The 18051-nt window shown below is 40.6% G+C and overlaps 1 protein-coding gene across 2 annotated transcripts in view; it reads right to left on the reverse strand.

The window, feature by feature from the left end:
- The window catches only part of PRKCA (protein kinase C alpha), a 218587-nt gene that overhangs the window by 115050 nt on the left and 85486 nt on the right, over nucleotides 1-18051 (reverse strand). For both annotated transcript variants that reach the window (XM_044449503.1, XM_044449502.1), the window contains exon 3: nucleotides 7728-7810. In XM_044449503.1, the coding sequence (XP_044305438.1) occupies nucleotides 7728-7810 (83 nt within the window). The remainder of the gene's footprint in view (nucleotides 1-7727; nucleotides 7811-18051) is intronic.

Below are 18051 nucleotides of genomic sequence, written 5' to 3' on the forward strand. Positions count from 1 at the left end.
ATAATAATAATAATAATAATAATAATAATAATAATAATAACTGAATACCCTATTACTAGCTTGTTATACTGGGAGGGAGATAATAACACTGCTGATTTTTTAAGTAGAGAGCTGCCCTGATATTAAAAATGAATTCTGGGGAATACAAAGCTGAGAGATCTTGAGAATAAATGGCCTCATTTGTTTAAAAACCATGCAGGATAACATTTAGAAATACTGTATGATCATTTTTATTGTAATTTTCTTTGGTGGCAGCTACTAGAATAAGATCTTTTTTCCAGTATAGTTTTGTGCTGTGTTTCCACTTCTGAGATATAGAAAGAGCTGCACTGAGATCTGGGTGGCATATTACGGTGGATACCTGAGGGCTGTGTCATTCCAATTAATACTGAAATACGCCCACCTAAAGTCAAGCATCCCCCGGTGTCAAGAAAAATAGAGACTGCAATAGAGTTCTTCCCATTGCCACCTTTGCCTGAAGTTGGTTTTGCCTTTCTAAGACTGTAATTGGGTCTTAGTTCCTTGAATTCAGAGAAATAAAGACTTTTCTTGGGCCTGGATACTGCACAATCACTGACACCCCATCCCCCCAAAAACAACACTTGTTCACAGTGCAGTGTACATTTGCAGAAATAGGAAAGCAATTTTTCAGTGAACCGTTTCTTTGCACTTATTGTCTTACCCCTGCTATCATTTTTCCAACGTGTATAGCTGCCCTCATTCTGGCTGAAGTTTGCATGGAATTATATTGCATTATATATCTTATAACAGTTCTTACGTACATAGATCAAATAAACCTCTATCACAGAGGAAAGAAAAACACACATAATACCCCTTTCATGTGAATCCTGCTCTTTATTATTTTCAGTGCCCTGGACATGTTGATGACAAGTGAAGAAACAGCACATTTGAAAATAACACCACTAAATCATGATCTGGCAGTAATTCAAGTTAAATCACTTCTAAATAATTGTGTAGGCACACACATTTACAGCTGTATTCTTTAAACCCACTCGTTCTCTTTCCCTCATTCTCACACTGACTGAAATAAACTGTGAAAGAGGTGCAAGGGGAAGCCAACTAAATTTCAAATGTGGAAGATTCTCATAAAGCTATTTATGAAAACAGATAGCTATGCCCTTTTCCTGTTGCATGCCTACATTGTGTAGCTCAAATATTTATAATTTAATTTCAATCATTTTTCTCCTCATGAGAAGCAACAGGAATTTAGGATAATCACAGATTTAAATGTGATTTAAAAGTATGATCTGTTAAACTGTAGTGCAAGCCTTTGTTTGTCTTGAAAAACTTCTGCACATGTTTCCTCCCTGCCTCCCAAAGGTCCTTTTAAGCTCGTTCTGTAGGCAAACTACGTTAAAAGATTTCTGTGCTTGTGACTGCAAGGCCAGGGGTTTTGATGGGCATCCTACTGAATCATGGTGGTTATGCAATGCCTGTGCACTATGTGAGCCCAAAGAAAACCATGCATGTTCTGGACTGGTTTCTTCCCTACCAATACTCCATTATGCAGTTTTTAATTTACTGCTAATATTTATATATTACTTAATTCGTCAAACAAATGAACTATGCACTGATGAATATTTTACGTATTATTTAAATCTCCTTTTCTGCATATGGCACCAAAAAGTTGTTCTTTGTAAGCAGTCCTTGTTCTTTGTAAGCAGTCCTTGTTCTTTGTAAGGCACCCAGAGACTTTTAGTAATGGGACAGCACAGAAAAACTTTAAACAAACAAACAAACAAATAAATGTCTTAAGAGCAGAAGTATAATCAAGCCATTTTAATAACTCAGTGAAATGTTTTAAGTCAACACTTTCCATAAAGAAAAGTAAAGGTCATGAAAATCCATCAAGGGCACTAACAGGGACTATATTAAGATGAGCCATAATTCTACAGAAGTAAAATCAGTGCAACTCAACAGCCCAAAAACTTGTTTATCTGACAGTTCTCAGCCTGATGATGGAACAACTTCAAAAGGCTCATCTTTCTAAAGAAGGCGTTCCAGAGCACAATTGCAGCAGCCTTTTCTCGTGCCCCCACCAAACATGCCTCAGCGTTCGATGGGAATCAGTGAAAGCCCCTGAATTTTTCTAGAGGCGCTTCTGCTTAAGCAGTGAGAATGCAGGGTGTCCCTCCCATCCACAGCTCCAGAGGGCACAGGGCCGGGATGCAGTCCCAGGCCGCCCCCTCAGGTGCAAATGGAAATGCTTTGGAGACCTCCAGCAGAGCCTTAGACACGTTGCGGAGAGGAGATGCAGCTCATCCTAAAGTTTCAAACACCTACTACATATTCGTTGTCACCACAGTTTGCGAGTGGGCTGTGTGAGTGTGATACACATCCAAAGCAATAAGTGTTCAAATGTCAAGGTATTACTTTCAAGCAAAGTTTAAATCCTAGTTAAAGCCCCCTTTAATTTTCCCCTGCTTTATTTCGTAATTTAGATATTTTTGGTGTGACGTTGGATGGACAAATACTTAAAATTCATTTACTTATTTAATATGTAGATTAGAAAATAATCCTAGGAATTATGAAGCAGAATAACATGTTTATCCATGTTAAGCTTTCTGTGCTGGTACAATGAGTTGTGTATTTAAATAATAATAATAATCTTTGTTGCATCACTATTTCAATTACTTGTGTTTTAATTTATTTCTAATTTGCTATCAACATAAGTCCAAAATACTCTGTTTTCAAGTCTCATTAATAAAGGCTTGCCCATTAAGCTGAACAAATGAGTACGTATTTTGTACATTATACTGTGCCACAGAGAACAATACTATATTTGCTTGAAGCACATGATCCTGCATTTTCATGCTCAGGTAATAAGCCCCTTTGAACCACACATGACCCAGGGGAGTTGTTTTGGGACTGGGGGACCTTAGCTAAATTTTGCCAGAGGACAAGCTGCAGCTGTTCTGGTAGAATTGACCCATTTACCCTTATATAGATAAGCAAAACATGAATGTTTCAGGAACTCAGTCTAGGTAAGAGGAATATCCTCTGAAAGCAGCCTGAAAGGTTTAACAGTTGAGATTTGACCTGATCCAACAAAGCAGTTTTGTGGAGAATGCTGAACAAAATTCCATTTACAGGCTAAATATTGAAGGCTGCCCTGGAGATGGGGGTGGAACTGACCTGGCAGCAAGCTCTAAGTGGGTGAGCCGTATGCTGTGACTTAAGGAGAAAAGAACTGGTGGGAGGGCAGGAAGGAGGGAGAAACAAGGGGAGCAGACTCCAGATCTCCCTCCTTATGATCTGTCTGCAAACATGTCAGAGTGGATCCAAAGAGAAAGCAGGAAGAACCAGCATCTGGTATTGAAACTTGGCTTTGGTATAAACTGATTCAACCCATACTGGTTAAACTGGATTATTGGATACTCTTTTTTTGGATGAAGAAAAAATAAGGCTGACATGTTCACCCCAAATATTTGGGTACTTTTCCAAGGAATATGAGCAACACTTGAAAGACCACACAGGATATAATTTAGCTGTATAAATTAGAGTTTTTCCTCATTTAAAGCATTTGTAAATCAGTATAATCACAAGAATCTTCTTTAAGCTATGGGAATTGTCATATATAAATGTCATGGATAACATGGACATTATCTCTTTATTGCAAGGCAAAGATTGCTGCTTCCAAAGCAGAAGGCATTTTTAAGGTTTCAGGATATTGCTGAAGGCAGATGGAGAGGATTACTTGACAGACACCAGATTGTTCCATTAATACTAAAACCAGTTCAGTAAAGGTTTCTGATTTTAAAACAATCTATGTTCCCTGTACATGAGACTAATTTTTTTCATATAAATGACCAGACAAATATAAGCTGTGTACAAATTCTTATTGCTTGTTGATCCTTGCAACCTTTTACAGTTCATTTCCCACAGGCTTACTGTTACAGCTGAATTTCTACAGATTTGAAAAGCTTTTCACTAGTAAGAAACTCTTGGATACAGCTTCTTGTATGGACACATTTCACTGCCCTGCCTTATTTAAATGAGTTTCTACTAGCCAGAGAACAATTTTATAATCAAATCTATCTGTTCCAGTTCCGACAAGATGTGCATTGCATTGCATGCAGAGTTAGGAAATGGTGCCATGCAAAAAGTGTTGTCATGAAGTAATAATTTTTGGTTTAATGGTTTGGAGTACTCCCAATTTGACTACTACTTTTATATGATTTCTCCCAAATGCTACTGACAAGCAATGGCACTTAACAGCCCATGTTTCTTAAAGAACTCCCCACCTGCCAAATTTACATGAATGGATCCAGAAGAACACGTGTGTAAATATTTGAAGACGTAAAAACTCAAGGGCATCAATTTCCTTTACATCATTTTAATTCTAAGAAACAAAACAAAGACACTCAACCAGCCTCATCCAACACAGAACTCTCCAAATGTGCTGGACTGAAATTTCCATCAACCCCAACCAACACAGCCAGCTGACACTACCTCCAATGGTATAATGAATTATAGGTATACATAGCCAGACTGCTCAGTATTACTGTTTTTCTTTTAAATCTAGCTAGATGAGAAGCTAAAGAAACGTCAGCCTTTTTGTACAATACATTTATTAATGGAAAATATATGGTAATCGCTGAAGTAGCAATAGAACACTGCATTTTGCCCACATTCTCTTATAAATACTAGCTTCTGCTTTAACAAGATGGAAAATATCTAATCTATCTCATTTTCAAAGTGGTAATGCTTCTTTCTGGTCTTTGTTCATCATATGTCTGTTGAAACAGATTGAAACTATCAATTGTAAATGTGTCTGTTACTTATAAATATCATTTCCTAGGAGAGCATTGTAGAGAAGATAGCACCCTTTACACTTGGAAGTAATCGGATGACCCACTTCACGAGTCACACAATGCACAAATTGACTCCAGTTTCCTCAGCAATTAATGTACTAACTGAGGCACGAGCTAAAAATATTATTCTTCCATCTTCTTTCTTCATGACACTGCAAATTTAACAAATGTACTAAGATTATCTTTGTGCATTCTAGAAAGAGCTTTTTCTAACAAAACCTTTTTCCAGAAGACAATTTAAAATAAAAAAATGTGGAAGGTAGTTAATTTCGTATCAATTTATAGTGACACTATCAAAACAAATACTACTATAATTCATTCAAATTAAGGGACTTGAAAAATGATGGTGGGGGAGAAAGGAAGGATGAATTTACAGTATCGGAAGATGAAAAGCAGAGGGCTTCTCTTCAGAGTTCAGAGGAGGTTTTCAAATGTACAACAAAGCCTTTAAGTTCCCATTAAAAAGCAGTTTCCATGTTACATGAAATGGCTTTAGAAACTCTGAAGTTTCCAAAGCACCTTCCTATGCAGAATGAGAAGATGCAGTTTGAAAACAATTTCAAAAGCCTCACTGTGCAGGGCTGTAGTTTTTGTCTCTTATTCATAATGAAAGAATGAAACTGCACCTTGACAACTTTATTTAGTTTAGAAACACCTGAAAGATGGCTGGGAGTGGAAGGGAAAACCATCATAGCTGATTAAATGGCTAGGCAGCTTTGGATTTTTTATAGTATAGTGCACCCATTTCTACTTGTGAAATTACCTATGATTTGACGATCAATCATAACTGATTTTGTAAGTAACAAAAGCAGCATAAGGCAGACTTCAGGTAAGCTAAAGGTTCATCTTTGCTTTTAAGACACATTCATGAAAAATAAAGAGCATCTATTGAAATACTTTGCTTTGAAGATTAGACAGTTATTTCTTTGCAGAAATTGGGCCCAAAAGCGTTTTGGTTCAGGGCTGATACGTGTGGGAATGACTTGCAGTTAAGAGTTGTAGAAGGGCAAATTATCCACCGTTTAGGCAGGTGCATGGGAACAACATTCAAACCTGAATGTCTTTGCATGAGGGAAGGCCCCACTCTGAGAAGCAGCGCTTTTCCCTTGCATGCAGGCGCTCCCAAGTCCAATCTTTGGCATGTCCAGGCTGGGCTGGGGATCAATCCCGTCTCAGACCCTGGAGAGCTGTTGCCCATCAGTATAAACCATATGGAGCTAACCAGACCAATGGTCCCACTCAGTACATGGGAGCTTCCTCTGTATGTGTGTGCACGAAAGCATGCAAGCACATGTGTGCAAGCACCTTCAGGCTCCCAACGGTGGAGTGCATCCTGGAAGACCTTCTTCAAAACTGAATCTTACCCTCAGGCTGCAAGAGGTTTGACCCACCTGATTGAGAAGGAAGGCCTAGGATAGTGATGGCGAAACTATGGCATGGGTGCCCGAAGGGGCATGCAGAGCTCTCTCTGTCGGCACGCGATTGCCCCAGCAGGTAGGAAATACACTCAGATGGCCTTTTTCAGGGCCTGCCAAAAGCTGGTGGTCAGTGGAACGTTGCCCCTTGTGCTGGTGGTCAGCAAATTCAGGTTTTATTGCAATGTTGGCACTTTGCGATAAAAAAGTGGGTTCTGAGTTGCAGTTTGGGCACTCGGTCTCTAAAAGGTTCGCCATCACTGGCCTAGGACATCTCCTTTTGCAGAGCTGTATACATTCTAGTCTCTGTGATACAAACAAACATCTAAACATTAATTTATACTGTTAATTTATATTATTTTACCGAAGTTATTTATGTTTGTGAGCCACCCCGAGGCTTCGGCGAACGGGGAGGCATAGAAATTTTCTAAATAAATAAATAAAATCTATTTTCATTGCAGAATAGAACTATGGAATCACTAGAGATCTCAGTGTATCTATGATTCAATTATTAGTAAAAAGAACGAAGGCAGTGCAGCAGTCGTGCTGAAATACTTCACATTATCCTAAATATGTAGCCATTGCAAGGGGTGGTATGATAGACAGACACTTATAATTTGCATTTGGTATTTATAAAGATTATTTCAGGCACATACATATATTCATTTTTCCCAATTTTGTTTTGCATCCTTCTGCCATGGAGCTTTGCTTTCCCCCTCCTTCCAAGCAGATCAAGACTTTATGACTAAAGGTCTTTTCTTATGTTAAAGAAGACTAGCTAGGCTGGCTTTATGTTAGAAGATTATTAGAGAGGGTAACGACAAAAGATACAAGCAAAATTAGGATACTAGTAGCAAGGCAAATGCAGCTTTATGATAAAATAGTGATTTGAAACTGAATGCTGATTCTTCCTTCCAAGGAAAGGAAAGGAAAGGAAAGGAAAGGAAAGGAAAGGAAAGGAAAGGAAAGGAACCGATGCTACCTTCAAAGTAATTCCTGCTGCTTATGAACCAATAACCTAGAATGTCTGCTTCCTCCCAACTGGTCACCCCCTTAACCTCACTCCATATGACTGGACTGATGATATTAAGTCCACCCGACACACCTCACTAGAATTTCCCACAGAATTTGCAAGTGTGGTTCTCAGTGTCTGCCCAGCTTATCTCTGGATCCATTGGCCTTGACCTTCCATTCATCTCATTCTCTATTCCAGGATCAGAACCTTGGTCAATAACCTTTAAAGGCTCTTTTACAGAAGGACAAGTACACCCAATCCCTGCACTCTACTACTGAATTCATTTGCTCAGATGTTATAGCTGTCCACTTGAATACCAAAAAATATACTGTGCTCAATATATTCTGTACATTGTTTTGTCTAAGAACATTTTAACTGCTCCTATGCTGCCAGCAGCCATCATCCTTTTCACAAAGAGCAATGGGTCAGATCAGATCAGGCATCAGAATCTAAAGTACTCACATCAGTGTCAGGCCCCTTGTCTGCCCCAGGACAAGAAAAGGTAACAAATTCATGGCACCTCTTGTGGACCACAAAGCAGCAAACTAGAAAGAGAAGAAAAATATTCAGGTGGTTTCAGAGTTGTTAATAAGACGAAGGTCAATTTATATGCATGCAATTTTCCATAAAAATGGTTTGGGCTGTAATCTGTCTTGTGAACAGACATTTAGATTAGACTCATCACAAATCTTCACCATCATTTCAAGAGGAACAGTGTATTTTCTGCACATATATTTCTTGCACTATTTTGTGACAATACATCAGGCACTCATTGTATTTATTACAGGTGTACTTGCACGATGGCAACAGTATCCTGTTCAACGAAAAGCAAAGATAAGCAATGTGCTACTGCAAATACATTTATTTCAGTGCAAATGGAATAATGGTAGATTGCAGGAGTGCCGTGGGCTAGCCTTCTTGGTGTTGGACAACAGGATTAACTAGGTCACGTCCCTCTCCTTTGGCCCTTCCTGCTCCACAGTGTCTCTCGCCAGACCAGAAGTGGTTTGTGCCAGGACCTGAAGCTGTGGGACAGCTTCTCCAGGGATAGGCAGCATGTTTCATCCTGCGAGTGTACTTATAGGTATTTGCAAGAAGCGGAGCCTGTGTAATCACACACAGCCACTGGGAGCTCTGGAAGGCCACAGCAACATGGCCCTTCGCGACGGTGACTGCATGTTCCTGATCCTGTTTCCAGTCTAGCCTTCTTGACACGTGCTGGTCTGACCCCACCTTGCCAGCACCCAATCCTTGTGTTTCCCTATGTTCCTGCCAAGGCTTGCTGGTTTCTGACCCTTGTCTGTTCCTGGTGCTGCCTCTGCTTTTGGACCTGCCATGCCTTGTTGATATCCAAGCTCACTTTTTCCTGACATCGCGCGTGCCTCGGGCAATCCTGCGTTCTGCTAAACCTTTCATCCACCTCCATCATCTTTGGTCCTTCTGTTACAGCTGTAGACACCTGCCACCTACGTTCCAGACCTGACAAATCTGGTTTTCATCAGCTTAACTCAAAGCCTGTTGACCTTGGAATCTCAGCTAAGCATTTTGGCCCCGACTTCCAGTTCAGATTCAGAGTGTGAGACATGATGCCTGCATATTAGGGTGAATGGGACCCATTGCTAGATCCCTGGATGCAAGGAAGTAACTAAAGGCTCCTTGGAACCGAAAAAAGCACACCCCTAAAATGGAGACCTTCTTCTAATCAGCTTCTATTGGAAGCAAGTAATTTCTGCTTCATTGGAGATGATTACATCATTCAATCACTGCCAGTGCAAAAATATGGGAGCACTAATATGCTCATGTTGCAATTTCGGCACACTTCCAAATCAGGAGGTATTCCCTTATTGATGACTCATCCAGAAAACAGAGAGGGAAGGAGACAAATTATTTGTCTTAATCAACTACATATTGCTGTAGCACAGTTAGGTCCTTGCAAGAAAAGCCAAAAATACACTTCTATTGAAGAACTGATCTAATGACATAGATCGTTTTAATTTCTACAAGGTCACTTTACCACTAAAAACTATGGTGACTTACTGCATCAAGAAAACATGTCCCACAAGGAACACCATGCAAAAACACAGCCAAGTGCTAGAACAGAAACAGCTCCTACATATATTTTTCTTTTACAAGGGATTACTTGTTCAAGCATTTACATTATAATAAGGCCTTTGTTTAATTTAAAGTAGAAGTGAAAATCTTTGGCAGCCTTCTCCCAACCTCCATGGTTTTGTGCTAGAATCCCCAGAATTCCTGGCCATTGTAAATGCTGGATATGGTTGATGGGAGTTGTAGTCCAAAATATCTAGAAGACACTAGGCTGGAGAAAGCAGAGCAAAGTGACTAATGGTTAGTGTGTGTTTGTGTGTGTGTAAAACTAATGTTCTCTTTATATAAGCATGTGGTTGTTCTTAAGAGATATAGACTTGTTTTTTTAAGGATTCAGTATTTTCCACTCTAATTTTTAATAACTATATTGACACAATAGAAGACCATTGTGGTTATCAAGCCTATTGTGGTTATCATGGTTATCAAGGCAGACTCAACATTATTTATTTAACTATTTGCAAGCAGCGATATGGTGGGGCTGACAGATACAGGGACTAGCTCTCTCACATCCATGGTATTCTTGACTACTTAACTCCAGGATGGTCAAGCAAAGAGCTGCCCTCGCTGGTTCTACTTGCTGTAGGATGAAGTAACTGCTATCCAAATGAAAGAAAATGAATCCCCACCATACAAAGTAAGAGTGTTCTACTTTCCTTGCATTTTAGTAGGGTGTAATTGTTTGGAAGTGGGAGAAAATTAGCAACAAGCTAGTGGGTATAGGTTCCCTTAACATATGATAGCTTTTACAGGATCATTCACAGACATTACAGAAATACAGCTTCATTCTGTAAGGTCACTAGTACAAATAGGACCAGGTGGACTTTTGCATTTGATTAAAAAATATAAAAATGTTTACACAGTATTAATTAATCCAGGTACCTTGAGCTTGAAAATGTCAATAACTCCTATCTTCAGTTTCCTTTACCATGCTCTGATAGCATCCATAAATTAAAGTTAAAAACTGATTATAGTCATAGTTGCCTTCTTCAGCAAAGTGCATTCTCACTTCAGGAAATTGTTGCTGCTGCTGCTGCTTCTATACAATAAGCATCACAAATCCTACATTCACAGTAACTTCTTACTCTGCCCTTACATGTTCAAAACCTCTAGGTTCAGCTTTGTACTGAAGACGCCGGTAGTTTTCTAGAATTATTAAATATTAATAATAAAAGCACACTAATAAATAGCATTTTGCATGGAACATCAAACCCAAAAAAGTTCATCTAGGGTGGAGGACAAGACTCGGCTGGCACATGTCCTGTTCAAACCTCTTCATCAGCCTTCAGTAACTTAATCTGGCTGTTTCAAAACATTCAGTCCCTTTCTGGCCATAATCCTATATTCTGCTGAGCATGACTTGGGATAGTATCACACATTCTCTCTTTACACTGGTGCAACAGCACTAGCAACTGCATCACATTCACAGAGCTAAGCTTGTAAAAACCATTTGTATCATGGGACTACAAAGCACCGTGCCTAAAGGAAGCAGAGTGAAAGGGGGATGCTGTCAGGTTGGCAGGTTAGGCATACAGTAAACATTCTCTCTCTCTCTCTCTCTCTCTCTCTCTCTCTCTCTCTCTCTCTCTCTCTCTCACACACACACACACACACACACACACACACACACGTGTTGCAATGTGATTCCAGCAGCCAAACAAGGCTGTCCAGATATTTCGGACTATAGTTGTCAACATCCTGACCAGTCTTTTGGGCTGAAGTTGATAGAAATCAGATTCCCAATCTTCTGTCCCCAAGATGGAAAAGCCCTTAAAAGTAGCTGAAGCAAACATTCAAAATGTACAACATGCACACTCTCATTCGCCTTGTCTGTCCAAGAGAAAATGATTGAGAGACAATGGCAAAGAGAAACATTTGCGCAAATTATAAACATTCAGCAGAACAAAAGGAAGAAGGAAAGCTGTAATTTTGGTCTCTGCTTCTCTCCTAGAATCCTAATTCTAGATCTAGATATCAACAAGGAACATCTTCATAAACAACGGTAAAGCACTGCTAAGAAAAGCACAGGCTCCCATTCACAATAACACCAGGTATCCCTTCTCCAGTTTCAATCTGCATTCCCAAAAGTGAGAGTATAGGGTGCTTAAACACCAGTAGCCACAAAGCGCCCCCTGTGAGACATGTGGAACCAAAGGGAGGGATTCTCTACTGGGGCGATCTTCACTTCCCAGGGTCAGACAGCTACTTTAGCCAGAGCTTCACCCACAAAATTGGTTTAAACCATCAGGCCACCCATGGCTTGCAAATAAATGGTACAGTTCATAAGCTGAGCCATGAAAAGGAGAATGTCAACAAAGAAAACAGCTAAAGAAGCACACAAGGAAATTTCAAATGCCAAAATATCTTTATTCTAATCCAAGATGAGAAAAGCTAACATTTTGCTAAGAAAAATGAAAACAACTTAAGATTGTAATTCTATGCACATTTAGTTGGGAATCAGTCCACTGAATAAAGTATGGCATACTTCACAGTAAACATGGTTGCAAAATATTGTGGAAAACAAATATACACAAAACATCCCATTGGCTAAACAAAGATCTGTATTTATTGTATTGTTTAGTGCTTTTTTTTGGAAAGCTGGATAAACAAAAAGTACTGTGTATCTTCAGGTTTTTAAAAAATTATACTGCTTAGGGAACAATCCTATATATGGGTAGACAGGAAAAGTATGTTCGGCTGGAGAATGCTAAGAGTAGTAGCACTTTTTTCTACCTAAATGCACCCTTAGACAGTTTTTTTAAAAATATGGTAAGCATTATGAACATCTATTAAATAACAACATCAAAATAAAAACAAGGAAATGCCCCAAAATTAGTAACAAAAGTAGAAATGAACCACTATTAATACAATGAAAGGGTTTTGTATGAACCCATATGTATTATCTTCTCTTCAGGAATCCATCCTTATAAAGCTAGGATGGGCAACTTGTGGCGCTCCAAATTCGGTCTGCAACTTCTAGGGCTGATGGGAGTTATAGGCCAAAACATCTGGACAGAGGCAAGATGCCCACTCCTGCTATAAAAGAAAGCAATCTTCATAATTGTTTGGGTTGCCCTCTGCCACTCCACAGAAACCTATACAATGGCATTCACTAGGAAACTTCAGTACTCCGAATAGAGTTTTCATTTGTTGTTGTTGTTAGTTGTGAAGTCGTGTCCAACCCATTGTGACCCCATGGACAGTTGTCCACTCCAGGATACTGGAGTGGGCTGCCATTTCCTTATCCAGTGGATCAACTTTTGTCAGGCTCTCTGCTATGTCCTGTCCGTCTTGAGTGGCCCTGCACGGCATAGCTCATAGCTTCATTGAGCTACACAAGCCCCTTTGCCACGACAAGGCAGTGATCCATGAAGGGGAGAGTTTTCATACTTTCCAGCAATTTCTACTCTTCTAACTTTGAAAGATAAATTTATTTGGAAATATTAACATTTTTAATAACTGTAAGTAACCACCCCCATCCACACCCTCCCCAAGCAGAAGATCCATTATTGGGATATTGGAATATTTAGGAGAGGTATTTTGAAAGTATGCCGTAATTACTTGTATTGCATAATTTGTTAGTCATAGCATATACACTTTAAGATCCGATCCTCCTAATTCAAAACATGATCTGTTTGAGATCAAAGCTTTTTATTTAATCAACAGATTCAGTAAACACAAAAGCATTTAATGTTCTGATTTCCAGACCTTGTTTTCTTTTTATTCAACATTAAAAACAAGCAATCTGCCAACCATTGCTCCAGTTCAGTTTGTATTCCTTTTAATGGGGATTTCACTATATTGGAGACTGGTGAATAATGATCTAGGTTCATTAAACCACTTACCAGGGGGAAATATTAAACCTGCTTTCCGTACAATTCCCAATCATTTAATTCCTTGCTGGGATTATGATGCCAAATTATGTGCCAACGCTTTGGACTGCAATCCTACATCAAGGGTTCTAGCCAAGCCTGGCCATCCACCAGCAGAACAGAAACAGGTTGCAGAACAACTTTCTCCTCCTCCTGCAGCTTCTCCCAAGTTGGGAAACCCCCTGAAGCAGATTTGGAGCAGGCACAGGCATCTGCAGAGCAGGAGGGAAGCAAGGGGGGGAGGCCCATTGTGTGCCAGAATCTGCCCACAGAACGTTGGGCTTTAGCCACAGCCTATGTAAACAATGCTCTTGTGACTTCAGGTATCCACACAGTTAAAAGGATGAGAAGAGAAAAGGAGTGGGCAGGAAGTGGGAGGACCAGGAGGCAAGAGTGTGGGGCCAACAAAAGGACCTTCCCTCCTCCCACCATACCAATTCCTTGCAGATGTCCACTTATCAGTAATGTATTTTGTAATATTGTCATATTTTGCTCAGAGTATGAATAAAAAGAAAACACTGATGCCAAAAGCTGAAATGTGTTTTCTTTATTAGCTCAAACTAATATAGGACTTTGCTCACTGGGAAAAGAACAAAAAATAAAATTGGAAAACAGTAAATGGAATTTACTAAATTCCTTTTTACTTCATACTTGCTGAGTCTTATATTATTACCTTCTTAATCTTTTCATTAAAGTTATAGTTGCTGAGTGAGCCATGAGCTAAGTTCAAACACATTACAGAGACTTCAGTTGATAAATATGGTCATTTTTGGAAATAAAACTTAAATTTCCTGCAAAAGGAACAAACAGGCTAAGCTAATTACAATGAAGGTTTCAATGGGAAGCAGGCCTCTTCCACATATTCTATACCATGTTAACCAGATATGAAAGGGAAGCACCCCGGATTATAAGCCATCCTGAAATTTTATCTAGCTCCTTTTCAGTTTGTAAACTCATCTGCTCTTGTTTGGACCTTGAATCCTGCAACTATTTGTACATTCTACTCCAATATTTAGCAAGATTACTAACCATTCATTTCTCTTGACATCCCACACAGAGGTGATCAGCCATCCCTCCATCAGCCACATAGTTAAATGTTGATATCGAGTCATTAAAATTAAAATGAGCTCAAAATATTGAACTGATGCGGTAATGAAAACAAGCTTGCAAATATAGGTTCAGGAAGCAGCTAGGAGAGATCAGTGAGGAGATAAAATCTAGATACACAGAGGAGATTGGCGGGGGGTGGGGGATATAGCTGTGTTTTGATGGGGCAAGCCAAGACCCCTGGTATGCCCAACGGCTTCACCTACTCAAGTTCTGTCCTTGAATGAAAAATGCTTTTAAGAATGTGACTCCTTCAGTCGTGAGGAGGGTGGGTGACCATAACATTATTCTAGAAATGACCTACAAAATTAGTGGTTTGGCATTTTTTTCCAAGCAGCCCAAATCTGTATGTGTATGAATGTGGAATGGGGGAGGACTCATGTTCTACTAATTATACACAATCTAATTTCATGTTGCCTCCCCTCCTTCCCCAACTCTTTATTTCTTGGGGGGGGGGTGTTCTCTACCACTTATTAATAAACTCCCCAACACAGAGAGGGGGAGAAGGTAAACCTCCAGACAGTCTGGACTTCAACTCCCAGAATTCCTGATCATTCTTCCAGGAGTGTAAGTCCAAACATCTGGAAATCTACTTCCTGTAAGGAACACGCGTGCCCCCATGTTGTTGTGCACTGAAGCACAACCCTTCATTTTGACAGAGACCATAAAGAAAGAAGCAGCATGACTAACTCTCCTTCTGGTGTAGAAATAATACCTTAGCTCCCTTCTCCACTCCAACAAAGTGCATATCATTCCAATCTGATGTTTTTGAGAAACATAATTTTATCCCCCTCTTTTCTCGTAAAGGTCTATTGGGACTGCTGTAGCTGATTTGCGGAAGGAAGAGGACAAGTTTTCCCTACAAAAGCAGTACGTGTGCATCAGAGCATGAGGGAGGCAGCACTCAGGATGTATGTTTTGCTAATTTAAAGGTAAACATAACACTTGAACTAGGCAGCACTGAAGAGATGAATGTGTAGCTTGTCAAATGATTAACTGCTGAACAAGGAACTACAGAGGAGAAGCAAGACAGGAAACGGAGAGAGACAGATCATCAGAAACCACATATTGTAGAGAGAAAATTATACAGAAGCACCAACCATGATAAAAACCAAGCCTCCAAATTAAGTGAGAGGATGACCTGGTCACAACATAACTCCAGCCCATGGACTATTTAACCCATGGTCTATTGTCCTACCAAGGGTTTGGACGGCAGATGATCAGATAATATGTGGCTTGCATTCTCACTCCCTGTTTGTTTCCCTTCACTCCCTTGCTCCCCATATCCCAAATGCAGAATTGTAGTTCTGGCAGGTAGAGTGGCTAGGCTGTTTTATCACCTGCCTGCCATTTCAGTAGCCTGACAAAACAACCCATGAACGACCCATGATTCTGGGTTTTCACAGAGCAACCACTCATTTTTAAACACCCCAGAGTCCACAATTCAACTGCAAACACATTGCTTACCTGTAACTGTGGTTCCAGTGCTCATCTGTGAACTCAGACACATGGGTTATGCACCTGCCCGGAAAAGGCATTTGGAGCACTCCACAACTTTAGGCAGGAGCCCCACCCCCTCCTAGGTGCACACGCTGTGTGTCACTCCCACCCACCACACAGTTCCAAGTCTGCCGCTGTGGAGGCGTGTAGAAAACAATGCACTCAAGCTGGAGGGTGGATCCCATGCATTTGCAGATGATCACACAAAGACCTGCAGCCACAAGCAAATGACTTCTTCATGCCCTCTGTTTTGCAAACCTATGGACGACTGAAAAACAAAAAACTTACCAGAGGAAGAAGCATCACACCAAAAATGAAGGAAGGACCCCTCTGCCAAAAGCCATATCCATAGAGCACACAGTTCTCTTGCTCTGCATGCCAAAGTAACAGCAATGAAAAAAACAAGTGTGGCTGCCTTGGGTTCGGGTTCAATACTGGACCTCATCCTGCGCTTTGCTTTTTGGTCCTGGTGCTGGAGGAGCAGCTGGCCATCTGTTGTGGGCCTTGGTCTCCCTGACCTGCTCAGTCTCAACCACTGGTGCCCAAGGACTTGCTCCAGTTGGTTGGTCTGAGGAGAGGCCAAAGCTGGTGGTATGGCAGGGGCTAGTTCTCCTCACATCAGGGGCGATCACCCCAAAGCACTTTACACAGTGTGCGGGGCCACTTCAGTGCGGCTATGTCTCTTGCTCTGACAGGGCTGCAAATGTGCTGTCCTCCTGCCCTGCCCTGCAAAGGCATGGCAGCGGGTTCAAGAATCCACCCTGTGTGCCTCTCCAATGCAGTGGACATGGCCAGAGTGTCCACTGGTTAACGCTATCTTCCTGTCAGAGTAAGTGTATTTTTGAAAATAACCTTAGAAGTCATGTACCCTGCAGGACAATGAACTAAATAAGAAAACAGGAAAGGGAAAGAAGAAAAGAGAACTCTGTTTGGCACTTCAAGGGAAGGATTTTGCTATGCAGCAAGAGAACATTCCAAATGCTGCTAATCGCAGCAGTGGACTCAGAACTGAGCAGATGGTTCGGGCCACAACCTGGAATATGTGGAGTAGAAGTGGGTGATGCTCCTGCCTAAAACCCAGTTTAGCTCTAGAGTGTTGCAAGTGATTATTCTGCACAGGTGCATAACCCATATATTACTTTATAGAGACAACAAAGAACCATCATGGTACTTTTCCTAATTTCTTTGTAGTTACCAAATCATGGTTTGTTATTGTAGTTGGGTTCACACATCCCAGCAAACCAGAATTCAGTAATTCATGGGTGACATAAACCATAGCTTATTTTTGCATATGGACCAAGTCAACAACATTGCACACGTTCATCCCCGAGAAGTGCACTGCAATTGCTATGAAAGCTCCAAAAACTGTTAGAAATTTGTACTTCTAAGGAGCAAAATAACACACAGCAAGAAAGAGGAATGCAATGGCTCAAGAGAAATACTGTTTGGAATAATGGTGACTCTGTAGGAAGGAAAGGATAGTGTGGAATCACCATTGACATTTCTATAATTTCTGAGAATCAGAAGCTCAGTTCTAAACCATGTGGCTTGTAAGTGCTGCATAACCGTGAATTAGTGATTCCCCCAAGGACAAATGTGTGGCTATACTTTCTGATTCCATTTACTGTGAATCTTAAGAATTTTCTTGACCACTTTATTACCTGTCTAAATCAGAGGCTAATTAAAATGAGAAGACAAGAAAAGCAGATGTGGTCTGAAGTGTGGTGTCAGAAGGAAAAGGGGGGTCCCCCCCCCCCAAGCAGCTCCAGTGACATGGTCAGACCACTGAAGTCAAGATGCACCTACATATTACAACTTTATATAGAACTGACGGGAGGCAGCAAGGGCAATACAGGAGATTGCAATATAATGCAACATAATTGTCAGCTTAGCCGAACTGTCACTGGCGGATGTTCCACATTTCCAGAATAGCTGGAACCCTTGACAGTTTCGTTTTATATGGTACATTTAAATACAAATGGCGATGAAGAGAAATTAGCTGTATCGATTTTGAGGTTTTCATCATATTCCCTGGTTAAAATGTTGACATCATCCGGGGCGCCTTGCTTTGCCGGGAGCCACTTCAAGGAGGAAGCAGAGAGAGATGTGCCAGCAGGCTTCGCTGCCCAGAGCCTCTCCTACTGCTCCCTGTACCTCTCTCTCGTCCCTGCTATTCATCGAGTCTCCCCTGATACCCCAGA

Source organism: Varanus komodoensis, unplaced genomic scaffold, assembly GCF_004798865.1.
Source record: "Varanus komodoensis strain SLA01 unplaced genomic scaffold, ASM479886v1 scaffold59_1, whole genome shotgun sequence".
Taxonomy (NCBI): Eukaryota; Metazoa; Chordata; class Lepidosauria; order Squamata; family Varanidae; genus Varanus; species Varanus komodoensis.